The sequence below is a fragment of the Mandrillus leucophaeus genome, unplaced genomic scaffold (assembly GCF_000951045.1).
Source record: "Mandrillus leucophaeus isolate KB7577 unplaced genomic scaffold, Mleu.le_1.0 Scaffold24, whole genome shotgun sequence".
In the NCBI taxonomy this organism is placed as follows: Eukaryota; Metazoa; Chordata; class Mammalia; order Primates; family Cercopithecidae; genus Mandrillus; species Mandrillus leucophaeus.
This window is the reverse complement of record NW_012102476.1, coordinates 1,692,607-1,708,084: the sequence shown is the minus strand read 5'-3', so window position 1 is coordinate 1,708,084 and position 15,478 is coordinate 1,692,607. Positions and strand designations below refer to the sequence as shown.

At 50.2% G+C, this 15,478-nt stretch overlaps 1 protein-coding gene across 2 annotated transcripts; it reads left to right on the top strand.

Annotated features, from left to right (window-relative positions):
• The first annotated feature begins 588 nt into the window (after positions 1-588).
• Positions 589-14,479, top strand: NFATC2IP (nuclear factor of activated T-cells, cytoplasmic, calcineurin-dependent 2 interacting protein). Of its 2 annotated transcripts, none has more exons than XM_011982355.1 (8): positions 589-1,044; positions 1,762-1,834; positions 4,172-4,289; positions 5,590-5,670; positions 5,763-5,949; positions 8,423-8,567; positions 8,697-8,806; positions 13,511-14,479. In XM_011982355.1, exons 1-8 carry the CDS (start codon positions 658-660, stop codon positions 13,667-13,669), a joined length of 1,260 nt encoding a protein of 419 aa, XP_011837745.1. In that variant the 5' UTR covers positions 589-657; the 3' UTR covers positions 13,670-14,479. The 2 variants fall into 2 exon arrangements, with proteins under 2 accessions (XP_011837745.1, XP_011837746.1); XM_011982356.1 differs by having other exon boundaries at positions 592-1,044; positions 8,697-8,810.
• Positions 14,480-15,478: the final 999 nt, after the last annotated feature.

Here is a 15,478-nt window from a genome sequence, read left to right as displayed (position 1 = left end):
GTGCAGTGGTGCGATCTCCGCCTCCCGGGCTCCAGCGAAACTCCCACCTCAGCCTCCTGAGTAGTTGGGACCACAGAGGGGTGCCACCACGCCGGGTAATTGTTGCATTCTTAGTAGAGACGCGGTTTCGCCACATTGGCCAGGCTGGTCTCAAACTTCTGAGCTCAATCAATCTGCCCGCCTCAGCCTCTCAAAGTACCGGGATTACAGGCGTGAGGCACCGCGCCTGGTTAAATCCGCGGTTTCCACAAGGAATTCCAGGCCGGTCTTCCTCCTCCCGGAAACCTTACCACTCGAGGACTACATTTCCCAGGATGCCCTGCCCCTAACCAAGCCGGAAGATGGGTGTCTTGGATGGGCGGGTCCGGGAGAGGCTAGGCTGTGGAGAGGAGGCCCAGCCAATGGGTGAGGCCGACTGAATCGAAACCTATGGTGATTGCTCCGAGGTGATTGGAATCTTTGGCGCCTTGGTTTCAGAGGTGGGAGCATGATGAGCGGGCACAGAGACCAATGAAAAGGCGGGAAGGCGGATCCCGCGCGTGTGGGCGTGAAGAGGTGCTGACGAGCAGGCTGTTTGTCCAATGCAAGGCGAAAGTCGCTGAAGGGGGCAGGGCGAGGCGAGAGGAGGCGGGCGTGTGTTGTGGAGGAACGTGTGCTATGGCGGAGCCTGTGGGGAAGCGGGGCCGCTTGTCCCGAGGTAGCGGTGCGGGCCGAGGGGGTCGGGGCGGCTGGGGCGGTCGGGGCCGGCGTCCTCGGGCCCAGCGGTCTCCATCCCGGGGCACTCTGGACGTCGTGTCTGTGGACTTGGTCAGCGACAGCGATGAGGAAATTGTGGAGGTCACCAGTGCTCGCTGTGCCGCCGACGAGGTTGAGGTTGCACCCTCGGAGCCCCCGGGGCCGGTCGCGTCCCGGGATGACAGCGACAGTGACAGCGAAGGGGCGGACGCGCGGCCCGCAGGACCCCCGCGGGAGCCGGTCAGGCGGCGGCGGCGGCTGGTGCTGGATCCCGGGGAGGCGCCGCTGGTTCCGGTGTACTCGGGGAAGGTGCGTCCGGTCCCGGGGAGGGGACAGGTGGAAGGGCCAGGGGCTTGGCCTCCGGGGAGGGTAGGGCTGTAGGGGTGTTGAGGCTGGGGTTCTGGGGCTGGTCCTGGGGGGCTAGGGTGTTGGAGGCAGGGAGAGGCAGGGCTCCGGGACTTTCTGCAGACCGGGGTGGTGAAGGAGGGTGGGATGCGTTGGAAGTTTAGGATTTCTAGGAGCTAGAGTCTTGGGGGCACAAGGAGGCTGAAGAACTGGGGTTCTTGAGGGTTTGGAGAGGGACTGGGAGGACCTGGGGCCGTTGGATTTCGAGGTTGGGGCCCGTGGCAAATGAAGCCAGGGAGCTGGGGTATTGGGGGTTGGAGTCCATGCGGGTTCAGAGAGGACTGGGCAGCTCCAGGAGGCTGGGGTCCCCCGATGGTCGCGTGAGCTAGGGGGCTGAGAATCCCTAAGAGTCTGGGGTAGAGGGGCGACTAGTAACCTAGTTAAAAAGGACAAGGAAACACACATCTTCAGAGTGTTTTAGGCAGATGGAGGAAAGGGTGAAGGGTACTTCCATTCTGAATCCTGGGGAAGCTGGATTCCTAGGTTGCCAGGAGAGGGCCAAGGTGTCCACGATCTTAGGGAGGATTTGGGAGCTGGGTGTTAGGGCAGAATCACCCCCAGTTTTTTCTTTCTGTAAGGGGAGGACTTGGGTCTGACCCCTCTCCCTCCTTGTCTTTGCAGGTTAAAAGTAGCCTTTGCCTTATCCCAGATGACCTATCCCTCCTGAAACTCTACCCTCCAGGGGAGGAGGAAGGTAAGGGAGGGCGTCCAGGGAGAGGCATGCAGCGCTGGCTTCTCTTAGGAGACTTCCTGTGGTTTATGTTCCTGCAGTCAGTTGTCTCCTGAGGCTCAAGGGAAGGGTGTGAGAGAGGGGATTCCTGCATCCCAGCCACAGGAGCTGGATTGTTAACAAGCATAGAATGTATTAATGTATACATTTCTGGTGCCACCTAAAGAGATGCTGATTCCGTAGTCCTGGGCGGCGCAGGAGGCAGTGAGGTGTTGAGAATCTGTGACACCTTGTTACATCTGTAGCAAGTTCCTTGGGAACACTGGAGCCAGCAGGGTGTTCTCTGAATCTTATCAGGGATGCCCTGTCTTTGTCCTCCCCCAGTGATGCATTTTTTGCAAACTCAAGGGCAGGGAATAGGAATGAAGTCTAAGAAGGAAATAATCCAGTGGGCAAATGGAGACCTTGGACCAAGACTCTTGTGCCATGAGGGAGTATGGTGGGGTGATTAAAAGCAGATAGGAGCCATCTGGCCTGTGTTTGAATCTCAGTTCTTGCTCTCTTTTTTTTTTTTTTTTTTTTTTTTTGAGACAGTTTTGCTCTTGTTGCCCAAGCTGGAATGCAATGGCGCGATCTCTGCTTCCTGGGTTCAAGCAATTCTCCTGCCCCATCCTTCCCAGTAGCTGGGATTACAGGCGCGCACCACCACGCCTGGCTAATTTTTTGTATTTTTTAGTAGAGATGGAGTTTCACCATGTTGGCCTGGCTGGTCTTGAACTCCTGACCTCAGGTGATCCGCCCATCTTGGCCTCCCAAAGTGCTGAGATTACAGGCGTGAGCCATTGTGCCCAGCCTCAGCTCTATCTCTTAATAGCTGTGTGATCTTAGGCAAGTTTCTGTTTTCTTTTTTTTTTTTGAGACAGTCTCACTTTGTCACCCAGGCTGGAGTGTAGTGGCGCGATCTCAGCTCTCTGCAACCTCCATCTCCCAGGGTCAAGCCATTCTCCTGCCTCAGCCTCCTGAGTAGCAGGGATTACAGGTGCCCACCACCATGTCTGGCTAATTTTTGTATTTTTAGTAGAGATGGGGTTTCGTCATGTTGGCCAGGCTGATCTTGAACTCCTGACCTTAGGTGATCTGTCCGCCTTGGCCTCCCAAAGTGCTGGGATTATAGGCGTGAGCCACTATGCCCAGCCTGGGCAAGTTTCTTAATTTCTCAATGCTTCAATTTCCTCATTATGAAAGTGGGGATAATAGTAGACCCCATTTTGGTGCAGATTTTGGTGAGAATTAACGAAAGGGAATATAGGGAGAGCTGCCTCTTGGCTAGATATATGCTTTAGGACAGTACCTAGGACATAGAAGTGCTATGCAAAAGGTACCCCTATCCCTGATACTCAAAACGTGGGCCCAGCTTGCTAGAAATGCAGAATCAGCTGGGCGCAGTGGCTCAAAGTGCTGTAATCCCAGCACTTTGGGAGGCTGAGATGGGAGGATTGCTGGAGCCCAGGAGTTCGAGACCAGCCTGCGCAATATGATGAGACCCTGTTTCTACAGAAAAATAAAAAAACCAGGCATGGTGATGTGTACTTGTAGTCCTAGCTACTCAGGAGGCTGAGGTGGGAGAATCACCTGAGCTCAGGAAGTCGAAGCTGCAGTGAGCCATGATCATGCCACTGCACTCCAACCTGGGTGACACAGTAAGACCCGGTCTCAAAAAAAAAAAGAAAAAAAGAAATATAGAATCACAGGCCTCTCGCAGCTGCTATATTTAGTTAGGACAGGATTTCACGACTTCAGCATTACTGGCATTTTTTGGACTGGAAAATTCTTTGGTGTTAGAAGCTGTCCTGTACATTGTAGAAAGTTTAGTGGCATCCTGACTTCCATCCCTGGGAAGTATTATACCTCAGCCCCCTCGCCCTCCACATTTTGATAACCAATATTGTCTCTAGACATTGCTACATGTCCCCTCAGGGGCAAAATTGTCCCTGGTTGAGAGCCACTGATCTAGGGTTTCTTATCATTTTTTAATTTTCACAGTATTTATTTTCGTGGTTTGTGATGATCTTTTATTGACAGTGGGCAAATAGAAATTTCTGTATTATAGAAAATAATACCTGGTTTCCTTTCATGAGAAATTTAAGTTAATTTTAAGTTAATATCAGCTATCTTTATACTAAATAGCAGTCTCATCCCCTGCCCCCTTTCCCAGTATTATCGTGTGGCCCTGTGTGTGCCAGGGGCTCCGTGGTCTCCTCCTTTCCTGGGATCTTCTTGAAGCCTCTGACTTGTTTCTTCTTGGCCTTCGGTGGCCTCCCTTGGATAACCTCCTTCTACCTTCTCTTCCTTTGCCCCCAGAGGTGGAGCTGGCAGATTCGAGTGGTCTCTACCATGAGGGCTCGCCATCACCAGGCTCTCCTTGGAAGACAAAGCTGAGGACTAAGGATAAAGAAGAGAAGAAAAAGACAGAGATTCTGTGAGTGAGGCCAGGGCCCTTGGGCCCTGGGAGCAGGAAGTGAGTTGGAGGGGTAAGCGAAGGCAGGTAGGACCCTTGGGTGGCTCCTGAAAGGGTAAGAAGAAGGGATAGAAGGACTGTTGAGGTTCGTGTGGGGAATGAAGTGCTTGGGAAAAGAGGTGGCTTACCCCGGGAGGTGACAGTGAACCCTTCAGGACCACCCTTGGGAGTGGATTCTGAGACCCTAGTAATGCGAGCTTAAGGTGTGGTTTCAATCCGGCTTCCCTGTCCTCTCCATGCTTCTTTTTCTTCATCTGTAAAACCCCGTTTTACAGCCTGGGAAGCAGAGAGAGACCCTGTCTCTATAAAAAGTAAAATAAAAAGTAGCCTGGCGTGGTGGCATACTCCTGTAATCCCAGCTCCTCAGGAGGCTGAGGTGGGAAGATCACTTTATCCCAGGAGTTGGAGGCTGCAGTGAGCCATGATCGTGCCACTATACTCCAGCCTGGGTGACAGAGTGAGACCCTGTCTCTAAAAAGCAAACAAACAGACAGACAAAAAACCCCCCAAACTTGGGAATAATAGTGGCACTTGTGTCAATGAATTGCTAAGTCAATCAAGAGTTAACACTTGACTGGACACAATGGCTCTTGCCTGTAATCCCAGCACTTTGGGAGGCCAAGGGAAGTGAATCACTTGAGCCCAGGAGTTCAAGACCAGCCTGGGCAACACTGGACATATAGTAAGTACTTGCCGTCTGTCAGATATTATTGGACATTTTCCTGGGAAGTGACAATCTCAAAAGTGAGGCATTTTCTTCCCTAATATTCAGGTCATATAAATATAAAAATGATGCCTCAGGCTTTCCCTCTCCCCTACCCCTGCCTTCCAGTGAAATGGGGTTATTGGAAGCTGCTCCCTCTTTATTTTTTAAATGTATTTTTACATGTTTAGAGATAGAGCCTCACTCCATTGCCCAGGCTGGAGTGCAGTGGTGTGATCATAGCTTATTGCAGCCTCAAATTCCTGGGTTCAAGTGACCCTCCCACCTCAGCCTCCTGGGTAGCTGGGACTACAGCTGTGTTCCACTATGCCTGGCTAATTATGTAGAAATAGGGTCTCCCCATCTTGCCTAGCCTGGTCTTGGACCCCTGGGCTCGAGTGATTCTCCTGGCTCAGCCTCCCAAAGTGCTGGGATTACAGGTGTGATCCATTGTGTCTGACTGTGCTTCCTCTTGATTGTCCAAGAATCTGGTTTTTAGAGATTTGTGGGGCCAGACTCCCTCCATTGCCTCCGTCCTACCGTCTCTTGCTTCTACAGGGATCTGGACAACTCTCCTCTGTCCCCACCTTCACCAAGGACCAAAAGCAGAAAGCATACTCGGGCACTCAAGAAATTAAGGTGCCAAGTGCAGGGGCTCTGGCTGGGATGGAAGAGGGCAATCTGGGAGGGTAGCTGACTCCAGTTGACCCAGAGTCCTGTCTGCACTGCAGTGAGGTGAACAAGCGCCTCCAGGATCTCCGTTCCTGCCTGAGCCCCAAGCCACCTCAGGGCCAAGAGCAACAGGGCCAAGAGGACGAAGTGGTCTTGGTGGAAGGGCCCACCCTCCCAGAGACCCCCCGACTCTTCCCGCTCAAAATCCGTTGCCGGGCTGACCTGGTCAGATTGCCCCTCAGAATGGTGAGTGCCTGAGGCCCATGGGAGAAGGACCCAGGAGCTGCTTCTGGAGAGATGGTGGTGTCCAGCAGGGGTGTCCTGGCAGAAGGGACTGTCATCTTTTTCCCATCCTGCTCTCTGGAGCTGCCCATCATTCTTTTCAGTCTGTCCTGCTTTCACACTTTCTGTTTCCTCCGTCTGCATTTTCCCAATGCTCCCCTCTCTTTCTGGCAAACTTTCTACCCATTCTTCAAGGCTCCTCATAAGCATCCTGGGTTTTTTTTTTTTTTTTTCCTTCAAAAAGTGGTCTCACTGTGTCCAGGCTGGTTCCAAAATTGTCCCTCATTGACCCCCCAAAGTGCTGGGATTCCAGGTGTGAAGCATCCTGTCAGTTCTCAGAAGCTTTTTTTGGGAGTCTCTCTTACCTTCCTCCCTAGTAACCTGGGCTTCCCTCTTGGACTTGCTCTCACTGCCCTGGACACAGCAGATGTCACTCAGTAACCCTGAGCTCCCCCAGCTTCCTGGCAAAGCCTGATACTTTTGTAGGGATAAACCTGTTTCAACACCAGGAATGGTAACAGACGTTACCATTACTGATGCACTGTGCATCAGTCAAGCAACTAAGGCAGAGGTTGCAGACTGGCAGCCCATGGCTTTTTCAACCATATGTCTGCTTTCTTTGCCCTGTAGACTTATTTTATTTTATTTTATTATTTTTTATTATTTTTATTTTTTGAGACAGAGTCTCACTCTGTTGCCTAGGCTGGAGTGCAGTGGCACGATCTTGGCTCACTGAAAACTTCACCTCCCAGGTTCAAGCGATTCTCCCACCTCAGCCTCCCAAGTAGCTGGGACTACAGGTGCCCGCCACCATGCCTGACTAATTTTTGTATTTTTAGTAGAGGCAGGGCTTCACCATATTGGCCAGGCTGGTCTTGAACTCCTGATCTCAAGTGATCCCCTGAGTCGGCCTTCCAAAGTGTTGGGATTAGAGGCATAAGCCACTGTGCCTAGCCTATTTTATTTTTTAAACATAGAGATGGGGGCCAGGTATGGTGGCTCACTCCTGTAATCCCAGCACTTTGGAAGGCCAAGGTGAGAGGATCACTTAGAGGCCAGGAGTTCAAGACCAGCCTGGGCAAAATAGTGAGACCTTGTCTCTACTAAAAATAAAAAAATTAACCAGGCATGGTGGTGCAGACCTGTAGTCCCAGCAACTTGGGAGGCTGATGCAGGAGGATCTTCTGAGTCCAGGAGTTGGAGGCTACAGTGAGCTGTGATTGTGCCACTGCACTGCAGCCTGGGTAACAGAGCAAGACCCTGTCTCTAAAAAAAAAAAAAAATGGAGGTGGGATCTTGCTTTGTTGCTCAGGCTGATCTTGAACTCCTGACCCCAAGCAAGCCTCCCGCCTCGGCCTCTCAAAATGCCGAGATTATAGGTGTGAGCCACCATGCCTGACCAAGTGCTTTAAAAATATACAAGTTTGTTGTCACCTTTTTGATGGGTGATTTCATACAAAGGTCCAGATTTCTGGCTGGGTGCGGTGCCTCACGCCCGTAATCCCAGCACTTTTGGGAGGCCAAGGCAGGCAGATCACCTGAGGTCAGGAGTTTGAGACCAGCCTGGCCAACGTGATGAAACCCCATCTTTACTAAAAATACAAAAATTAGCTGGGCGTGGTGGTGGGTGCGTGTAATTTCAGCAACTCGGAGGCTGAGGCAGGAGAATCACTGGAACCCAGGGGGAGGAGGTTTCAGTGAGCCAAGATTGCGCCACTACCCTCCAGCCTGGGTGAAAGAGCGAGACTCTGCCTCAGATCTCACTTGAGATCAGGAGTTCAAGACCAGCCTGGCCAATATGGTGAAGCCCGTCTCTACTAAAATTATACAAAGAAAGGAAAAAAAAAAAAAAGGTCCAGATTTCTGGCTTCTCTTAAAAAATAGGAAGATGTGGCCAGGTGTGGTGGCTTACACCTGTAATCCCTGTACTTTGGGAGGCCGAGGCAGGTTGATCACCTGAATTCAAGAGTTCGAGACCAGCCTGGCAGGAGAATCACTTGAATCTGGGAGGCGGAGGTTGCAGTGAGCCGAGATTGCACCACTACACTCCAACCTGGTTAACGAGTGAAACTCCCTCTTAAAAAAAAAGAAAAAAATAGGACGATGTCACACTGGCCCACGTTCCCACGCAGTGCCAATCAACTGGAGCTGTGTAACAGCCAGCCTATCTAGGTGGCATGTGAGTTCCAGTTTGCTACAATCCCCATCACCCCTTTCTTTGTCCTAACCCATGGCTGCTATATTTCTTTGTGTTACTTGCCTGTACCCCTTGCTGACACGATTTTATTCTATACCTTACTAGGTAAATATGATGAAACTCACAGCTGAGGAGCTTAGCAAGTAGCTAAGGCCAGAGCTTGTGTTTGGGTGGTGTGGGGGGCGGGTGTGTGGATTTCAAGGCAGGAAGACCTCTTTTGCTTCTTGTCCCCATCCCTAGTCGGAGCCCCTGCAGAGTGTGGTGGACCACATGGCCACCCACCTTGGGGTGTCCCCAAGCAGGATCCTTTTGCTTTTTGGAGAGACAGAGCTATCACCTACTGCCACTCCCAGGACCCTAAAGCTCGGAGTGGCTGACATCATTGGTGAGAGGAAGGCAGGGAGGTGGGGCCTTGAGGCATTTGCCAGGGGAAGGGGATACAGGGAGAGGTTCAGCACGGGCCCTGCTTCCAAGCCCCCATTTAGCCCTGGCTTCCTGATTCTGCCTCCCACAGACTGTGTGGTACTGGCAAGTTCTCCAGAGGCCACAGAGACATCCCGACAGCTCCAGCTCCGGGTGCAGGGAAAGGAGAAACACCAGACGCTGGAAGTCTCACTGTCTCGAGTGAGTGGGAGAGATGGCTTTCTACGCCCTTCACCCTGTCCTCTGCTGCCTCTCGTCTCTCTTGTCAGTTAATGGAGGATGGATTCCCCTAATCTTGACTTGCAGAAGACACTGCCCTCCATGTTCTTGGGTTCCCAGCCATCCTAGGTAGTGGGAAAACCCATCGTTCAGCTTCCCTCCTTGCTACTGCTGGTACCGTCTGCCCTAGTCTGGGTGCCCCCTCAGTCTCCTGACTCCTTCTGATTAAAACAGAAAGGACCCTTGGACGGTAATCAGTAAAACCCATCAAAATAACAATGAAGGCCACACGGCTAAGTGCCAGTCCCTGTGCCGAGGATAATTTCCTCACGTTCAGGATCTTATTTAATTTCACAACAATCTGATGTGGGAAAGCACTGTTATCCTCATTTGGCAATAAGAAGACTGAGTTCTAGAGAGGTGGAATAAGCAACTTGGTGCAGTCACTTTTTTTTTTTTTTTTTTTTGAGAGTCTTAGTCTGTCGCCCAGGCTGGAGTCTGGCACGATCTTGGCTCACTGCAACCTCCGCCTTCCGAGTTTCAAGTGATTCTCCTGCCTCAGCCTCCGGAGTAGCTGGGATTACAGATGCACGTGCTGGGCTAATTTTTGTATTTTTAGTAGAGATGGGGTTTCACCATGTTGGCCAGGCTGGTCTCGAACTCCTGACCTCAAGTGATCCACCCGCCTTGGCCTCCCAAAGTGTTGGGATTACAGGTGTGAGCCACCACGCCTGGGCTGCTGCATTCATTTCTTAAGTCTACTGTAATAAAATACACAAACTGGGTGGCTTAAAACAATAGAAACCTATTCCCTTACACTTCTGGAGGCTAGAAGTCTGAATTGAAGGTGTTGGCAGGGCCTGGTTCCATCTGAGAATCTGGGTGGAAACCTTCCTTACCTGTTTCTAGCTTCTGCTGGTGGCCAGAGTTCCTTGGCTTGCAGCTGTGTCACTCCAGTCTCTCCCTCTGTGATCACATGGTGTTCTCCGTGTGTCTCTGTGTTCATTTCTCTTCTTGGAAAGACATAGGTCATGTTGGGCTAGCCCCACCCTAACCAAGCACAACCTCATCTCAACTTGATTATATCTGCAAAGCCCCTACTTTCAAGTAAGGTTACATTCATATTTACTAGGGGTTAGGACCGCAAAGTACCTTTTCAGGGGAATACAGTTCAATCCTTAATGCACTGTTCTCTAGCCCCCATCAAATTCATGGCCTTCCCATCTGCAAAATATATACATCCCATTCCAGTGTCCCTGCAAGTCTTAACCCATCCCAGCATCAACTCTTAAGCCCAAAATCTCATTTAAATATAATCAATTCAAGAAGTCCTAATTTTATTTTCTAAATCATTAAATCAGTTTTGGATGAGACTTGGTATGGTCCATTCTAGGACAAAATTCCTCTCTCTCTGTGGACCCATGAAATCTAGAAAATAAGTTATTCACTTCTAAAATACAGTAATGGGACAGACATAGGATACACATTCCCATTTTAAAAGGGAGAAATTGGGCCAGGTGCGGTGGCTCACACCTGTAATCCCAACTCCTGTAGTCCTAGCTCCCCAGGTGGCTGCGGCAGGAGGATTGCTTGAGCCTGGGAGATCGAGGTTGTAGTGAGCCATGATTGCGCCACCTTTATCGGAAAGTTTTATTCCAGTTACCAATAACATATTCCTCATTTCCTCCAGAGACCTCACCAGAAACACCTTTAATATTCATACTTCTAGCAGCCTTCTGTTCATAACAATATATGCATCCTCTTAAGATGATAGGAGCTTTCTCTGCACCTCTCCTCTTTGTGAGTCTGCAGGGACATTCCCTTTAATGTCCATATTTCTACCAGCAGTTTCTTCAAGGCAGTCTAGGTTTTTTCTAACATGCATCTCAGAATTCTTCCAGCTTCAGCCAGGCGGGTGCGTCACATCTGTAATCCTAACACTTTGAGAGGCCAACATGGACAGATTGCTTGAGCTCAGGAGTTCAAGACCAGCCTGGGCAACATAGTGAAACCCTGCCTCTACAAAAAATACAAAAATTAGCCCAGCATGCTGGCGCATACCTATAGTTCCAGCTACCCAGGAGGCTGAGGTGTGAGGATCGCTTGTGCCTAGGAGATTGAGGCTGCAGTGAGCCAAGACTGGGCCACTGCACTCCAGCCTGGGAGACAGAGCAGGACCCTAGCTCAAAAAAAAAAAAAAAAATTATTCCAGCCTTGATCCAATTCTAAATCCACTGTTACATTTAACTATTTATTCCAGCAGCACCCCACTTTTGTATTTTGGCTGTTGTAACAAAGTACCACAAATTGGGTGGCTTAAAACAACGCAAATTTATTCTCTCATTGTTCTGGAGGGTAGAAGTCTGAAATCAAGGTGTTAGCTGAGCCAGGGTCTCTGAAGATATGGGGGAAAAAAACAAACTCAGGATTTTTTTCTTTTTTTTTTTTTAAAGGTATGTGTGCACTTGTAGTCCTAGCTACTCAGGAGACTGAGGCAGAAGAATCCCTTGAACCCAGGAGGCGGAGGTTGCTATGTGCCAAGATCAAGCCACTGCACTCCAGCCTGGGCGACAAAACTAGACTTTGTCTCAACAACAAAAAAAGAGAGAGAGCCAGGGTCTTGCTCTGTTGCCTGGGCTGGAGTACAGTGGTGTGATCTTGGCTTACCACAGCCTCAAACTCCTGGGCTCAAGTGATCCTTCCACCTCAGCCTCCTGAGTAGCTGGGACTACAGGTGTGTGCCACTACCTTTGGTTAATTTTTTAATTTTTTTGTGTAGATGAGGTCTCACTGTGTTGCCCAGGCTGGACTCAAACTCCTGGGCTCGGCCCAGCATGGTGGGTCACGCCTGTAATCCCAGCACTTTGGGAGGCTGAGTCGGGTGGATCATGAGGTCAGGAGATCGAGACCATCCTGGCTAACATGGTGAAACCCTTTCTCTACTGAAAATACAAAAAATTAGCCGGGTGTGATGGCAGGCGCCTGTAGTCCCAGCTACTCGGGAGGCTGAGGCAGGAGAATGGCATGAACCCGGGAAGCGGAGCTTGCAGTGAGCCGAAATAGAGCCACTGCACTCCAGCCTGGACAACAAAGCGAGACTCCGTCTCAAAAAAAAAAAAGAATAATAAAAAACTTACGGGCTCAACTGATCCTCCCACCTCGGCCTCCCAAAGTGTTGGGATTACAGGCATGAGCCACCGTACCTGGTCCCCTCCTTGGGTTTAATTTGCTAGAGCAGCTTACAGAACTCAGGGAGACACTTGCATTTACTGGTTTATTATAAAGGATGTTAACAAAGGATACAGATGAAGAGATGTGTAGGACACAGCATGGGAAAAGGGTGCAGAGCTTCCATACCTTCCCTGGGCATCATTCTCCAGGAATCATCACATGTTCAACTATTGGGAAGTTCTCCAAACCCTGTCCTCTGGATTTTTATGGAAGCTTTGTTATATAGGCATGACTGATTAAACCACGGACTATTGGTGGTAGCTCAACCTTCACTCTCTCCCTCCTTCTTGGAGGTTGGGGGGTGGGAAAAAAGTCCCAACTCTCTTATCCTACCTTGGTCTTTCTAGTGACCATCACCATTCCTGAAGCTCTTTAGGGGCTGCCAGCCACCAGTCAACTAATTAGCATGCAAAAAGATACTTAACTCTTTCCCAGGGATTTTAGGAATTTTATACCAGGAAACATACAAAGACCAAATATGTATTTGACAACATCACACAGTCCCTCGGGGTCTCTCTGTGGAACCTGCCCTGTCTCCTCCTGGCTCCTGCCATTGGCCCGCAGTCCTTGGTGTTCTTGCTCTGTCATCATGCGTGCTCTCCCCTCATGTCTGTTTCTGTGTCTGTTTCGTGAGCATACCAGTCCCAGGCTGGGCGCAGGGGCTGACGCCTGTCATCCCAGCACTTTGGGAGGCCAAAGTGGGTAGATCATCTGAACTCAGGAAGTTTGAGACCAGCCTGGGCAACATAGAGAAACTCTGTCTCTACCAAAAATACAAAAACTTAACTGGGTGTGGTGGCCTGTGCCTATAGTCACAGCTACTCAGGAGGCTGAGGCAGGAGAATTGCTTGAACCCAGGAGGCAGAGGTTGCAGTGAGCTGTCTGCCAGTCCCACAGCGTTAGCACTCATTCTAATCCAGTGCAATCTCAACTTGATTGCATCTGCAAAGGCCCCATCTCCAAATCAGATCACATTCACACTTAACCAGGGGTTAAGACCACAAGGTGTCTTCTCTGGGGGACATAACCTGTAACATTTTTTTAAGGTCACACATCTAATAGGTGCGAGAGCCTGGACTCCAGCTTGGCTCATCCTTACTCTAGAATCTGGGCTCTCTTAGTCATTGGTACACACTTCCGTTTCATAGGGGAGGAGGCCGAGGCTGGGAGGACTTGCCTGACTCAGAGCCTACACCCCTAAGCCTTGGGCTTGTGGCCCCCGCCCTCTACCTGAGCAACTTGGAGCCCAGAGGGATGACAGGATTTGTCCCAGCTCCCAGAGAGGAGCCCGGCTGGGCTGGCTTCTTTGTCCTCTCTCCTTTCCCCACATGGGGCCCTGACTTTATTGTTTCCGCCCCTTCCTCTGTCCTCCGTGTCCCAAGTTCCCTGTTTGTCCCTACAGGATCCCCACCCCCTTTCATGTTCTGATGTCCATTTTCATTTCTTTCCATCCAGGATTCCCCTCTAAAGACCCTCATGTCCCACTATGAGGAGGCCATGGGACTGTCGGGACGGAAGCTCTCCTTCTTCTTTGATGGGACAAAGCTTTCAGGCAGGGAGCTGCCAGCTGACCTGGGCATGGAATCTGGGGACCTCATTGAGGTCTGGGGCTGACACCCCACTCCCTGTTTGATGGCCCAGCCTGGACTTGGGGAGAATGACTCCCCATTTTTTGCCCCATAAGGCCTAGCAGAAGCTGAGGTAGAACTTATCTTTAAGCTGCAGCAAAATCAAGGAGTGACTTTTGTCCCCTCCTGTTGACCCTGGTTTAGAGCCGTTAACCACTTGGTGAGTTGTGTGGGTGTTGTTGCCCTGGATGGCCTGTGGCTCCGTCCACAAGTCATGCTGAGTTCTGCAGCCTCTGTGACATGGAGATGTCCCCTCACCCCTCCCCTTTCACCATCATCCTCTTTTCCTCATGGAAATGTCTGCTCTATGAAACTATGCACATATTGAAAGTGAACTGAAACAAATGAGGGTTGGGTGGGAGCTTCCAGGCCTGGGACTTACACCATGCCTAGCCTAGCAGAGGCCTTAGTCCCATTTGGGGCTTGGGAGTGACATTTACTTGAGGCTTATACACTGGTGTGGTTGCCTGGTTTGCAGGAAATGACCAAGCTCACACCTGCTGGCTGAAGCGTAAGCAGACAACTGGGGTACTCTTTTGAAGGATGAAGGTGGTGGATTCTCAGCCCTGGGGGTCTTCCTCACCCGAGAACCCTTCAGAGCCACCCTTTCTAGTTTACGTTTCCTGGTGCACACATTTAAGGCATAACAGCACATTCATCCCTTTGGTTTGGGATCTCAGGAATACAGTCCCATGCAAAGATTCTCTGGTTTTATGGCTTTTTTCCCTTTCTTTACACCATCCTCTCCAATAAGCACCCACATGTCTCTGAATATGAATGTATTTGTAAAATACCACGTTTCATGTGTGAGTATATGCTTTTACTGTACATAGTGCTATTGTGCAATACGTCTTACGCCATTTTCATTCAATGTGTGCTAAGATCTAGCCCCATTGCCTCTTCTAGAAATGCAGTATTACTTTGACCTGCCACGTGGCACTCCACAATGTCAATTGCCACTTACACACATTGCCTCAAGTGGGGGACACCTGGGTGCCTCTGACCCCTCGGCACTGGATACAGGCCACGATAAACATCCTTTCGTGTGTTCCCTTCTGTGCTTGTGTGGCATATGTACCCAGGGTGGGCTTATAGGTCACAGAGGTCAGTTTCTCTATGGTTTTCCAGATTTTCTTTAGAATGGTGACTGACCCCCCTACTCGAGGCCACCCTTTTCTCCTTATCCTTGCCAGCACTTGTATTGCCAGACTACCTAATTTTTGCCAGTCTGATAGGTAGATAGTGGTGCTGTGCTTTAATATACATTCATCTGATCAGCATTTGGGGAATTTTTTCCTTTAGCCTTTCTGGTTTCCTTTCCTGTGCATTGCCCATTTTCTCATGGAGTTTCTTACCTTTTTTGGTGTATTCTCAGGAGTTGCTTGTACATTCCTGGGCAATTGCAAATAATTCCAAGAATGCACATTTGGGCTGGGTATGGAGGTTCACCAGTAATCCCAACACTTTGGGAGGCTGAGGCGGAAAGATCGCTTCAGCCCAGGAGTTCGAGACCAGCCTGGGCAACATAGTGAGACCTCGTTTCTACAAAAAAAATTAAAAAGGGGACTTTGGGAGGCCGAGGTGGGTGGATCACGAGGTCAGGAGATTGAGACCATCCTGGCCAACAAAATTAGCTGGTCATGGTGGCACATACCCTGTAGTCCCAGCTACTCTGGAGGCTGAGGCAGGGGAATCGCTTAAATTCTGGAGGTGGAGATTGCAGTGAGCCAAGGTTCTACCACTGCACTCCAGCCTGGCGACAGAGCAAGGCTCCATCTCAAAAAAAAAAAAAAAA

What these genes read in the sequence shown, in the direction of transcription:
- NFATC2IP (XM_011982355.1), top strand. Translation starts at nt 658, where the DNA reads ATGGCGGAGCCTGTGGGGAAGCGGGGCCGCTTGTCCCGAGGTAGCGGT. An exon ending in CCCTCCAGGGGAGGAGGAAG is followed by an intron (nt 1,835 to 4,171) that starts GTAAGGGAGGGC and finishes CTTTGCCCCCAG; the next exon opens with AGGTGGAGCTGGCAGATTCG. An exon ending in CGGAGTGGCTGACATCATTG is followed by an intron (nt 8,568 to 8,696) that starts GTGAGAGGAAGG and finishes TGCCTCCCACAG; the next exon opens with ACTGTGTGGTACTGGCAAGT.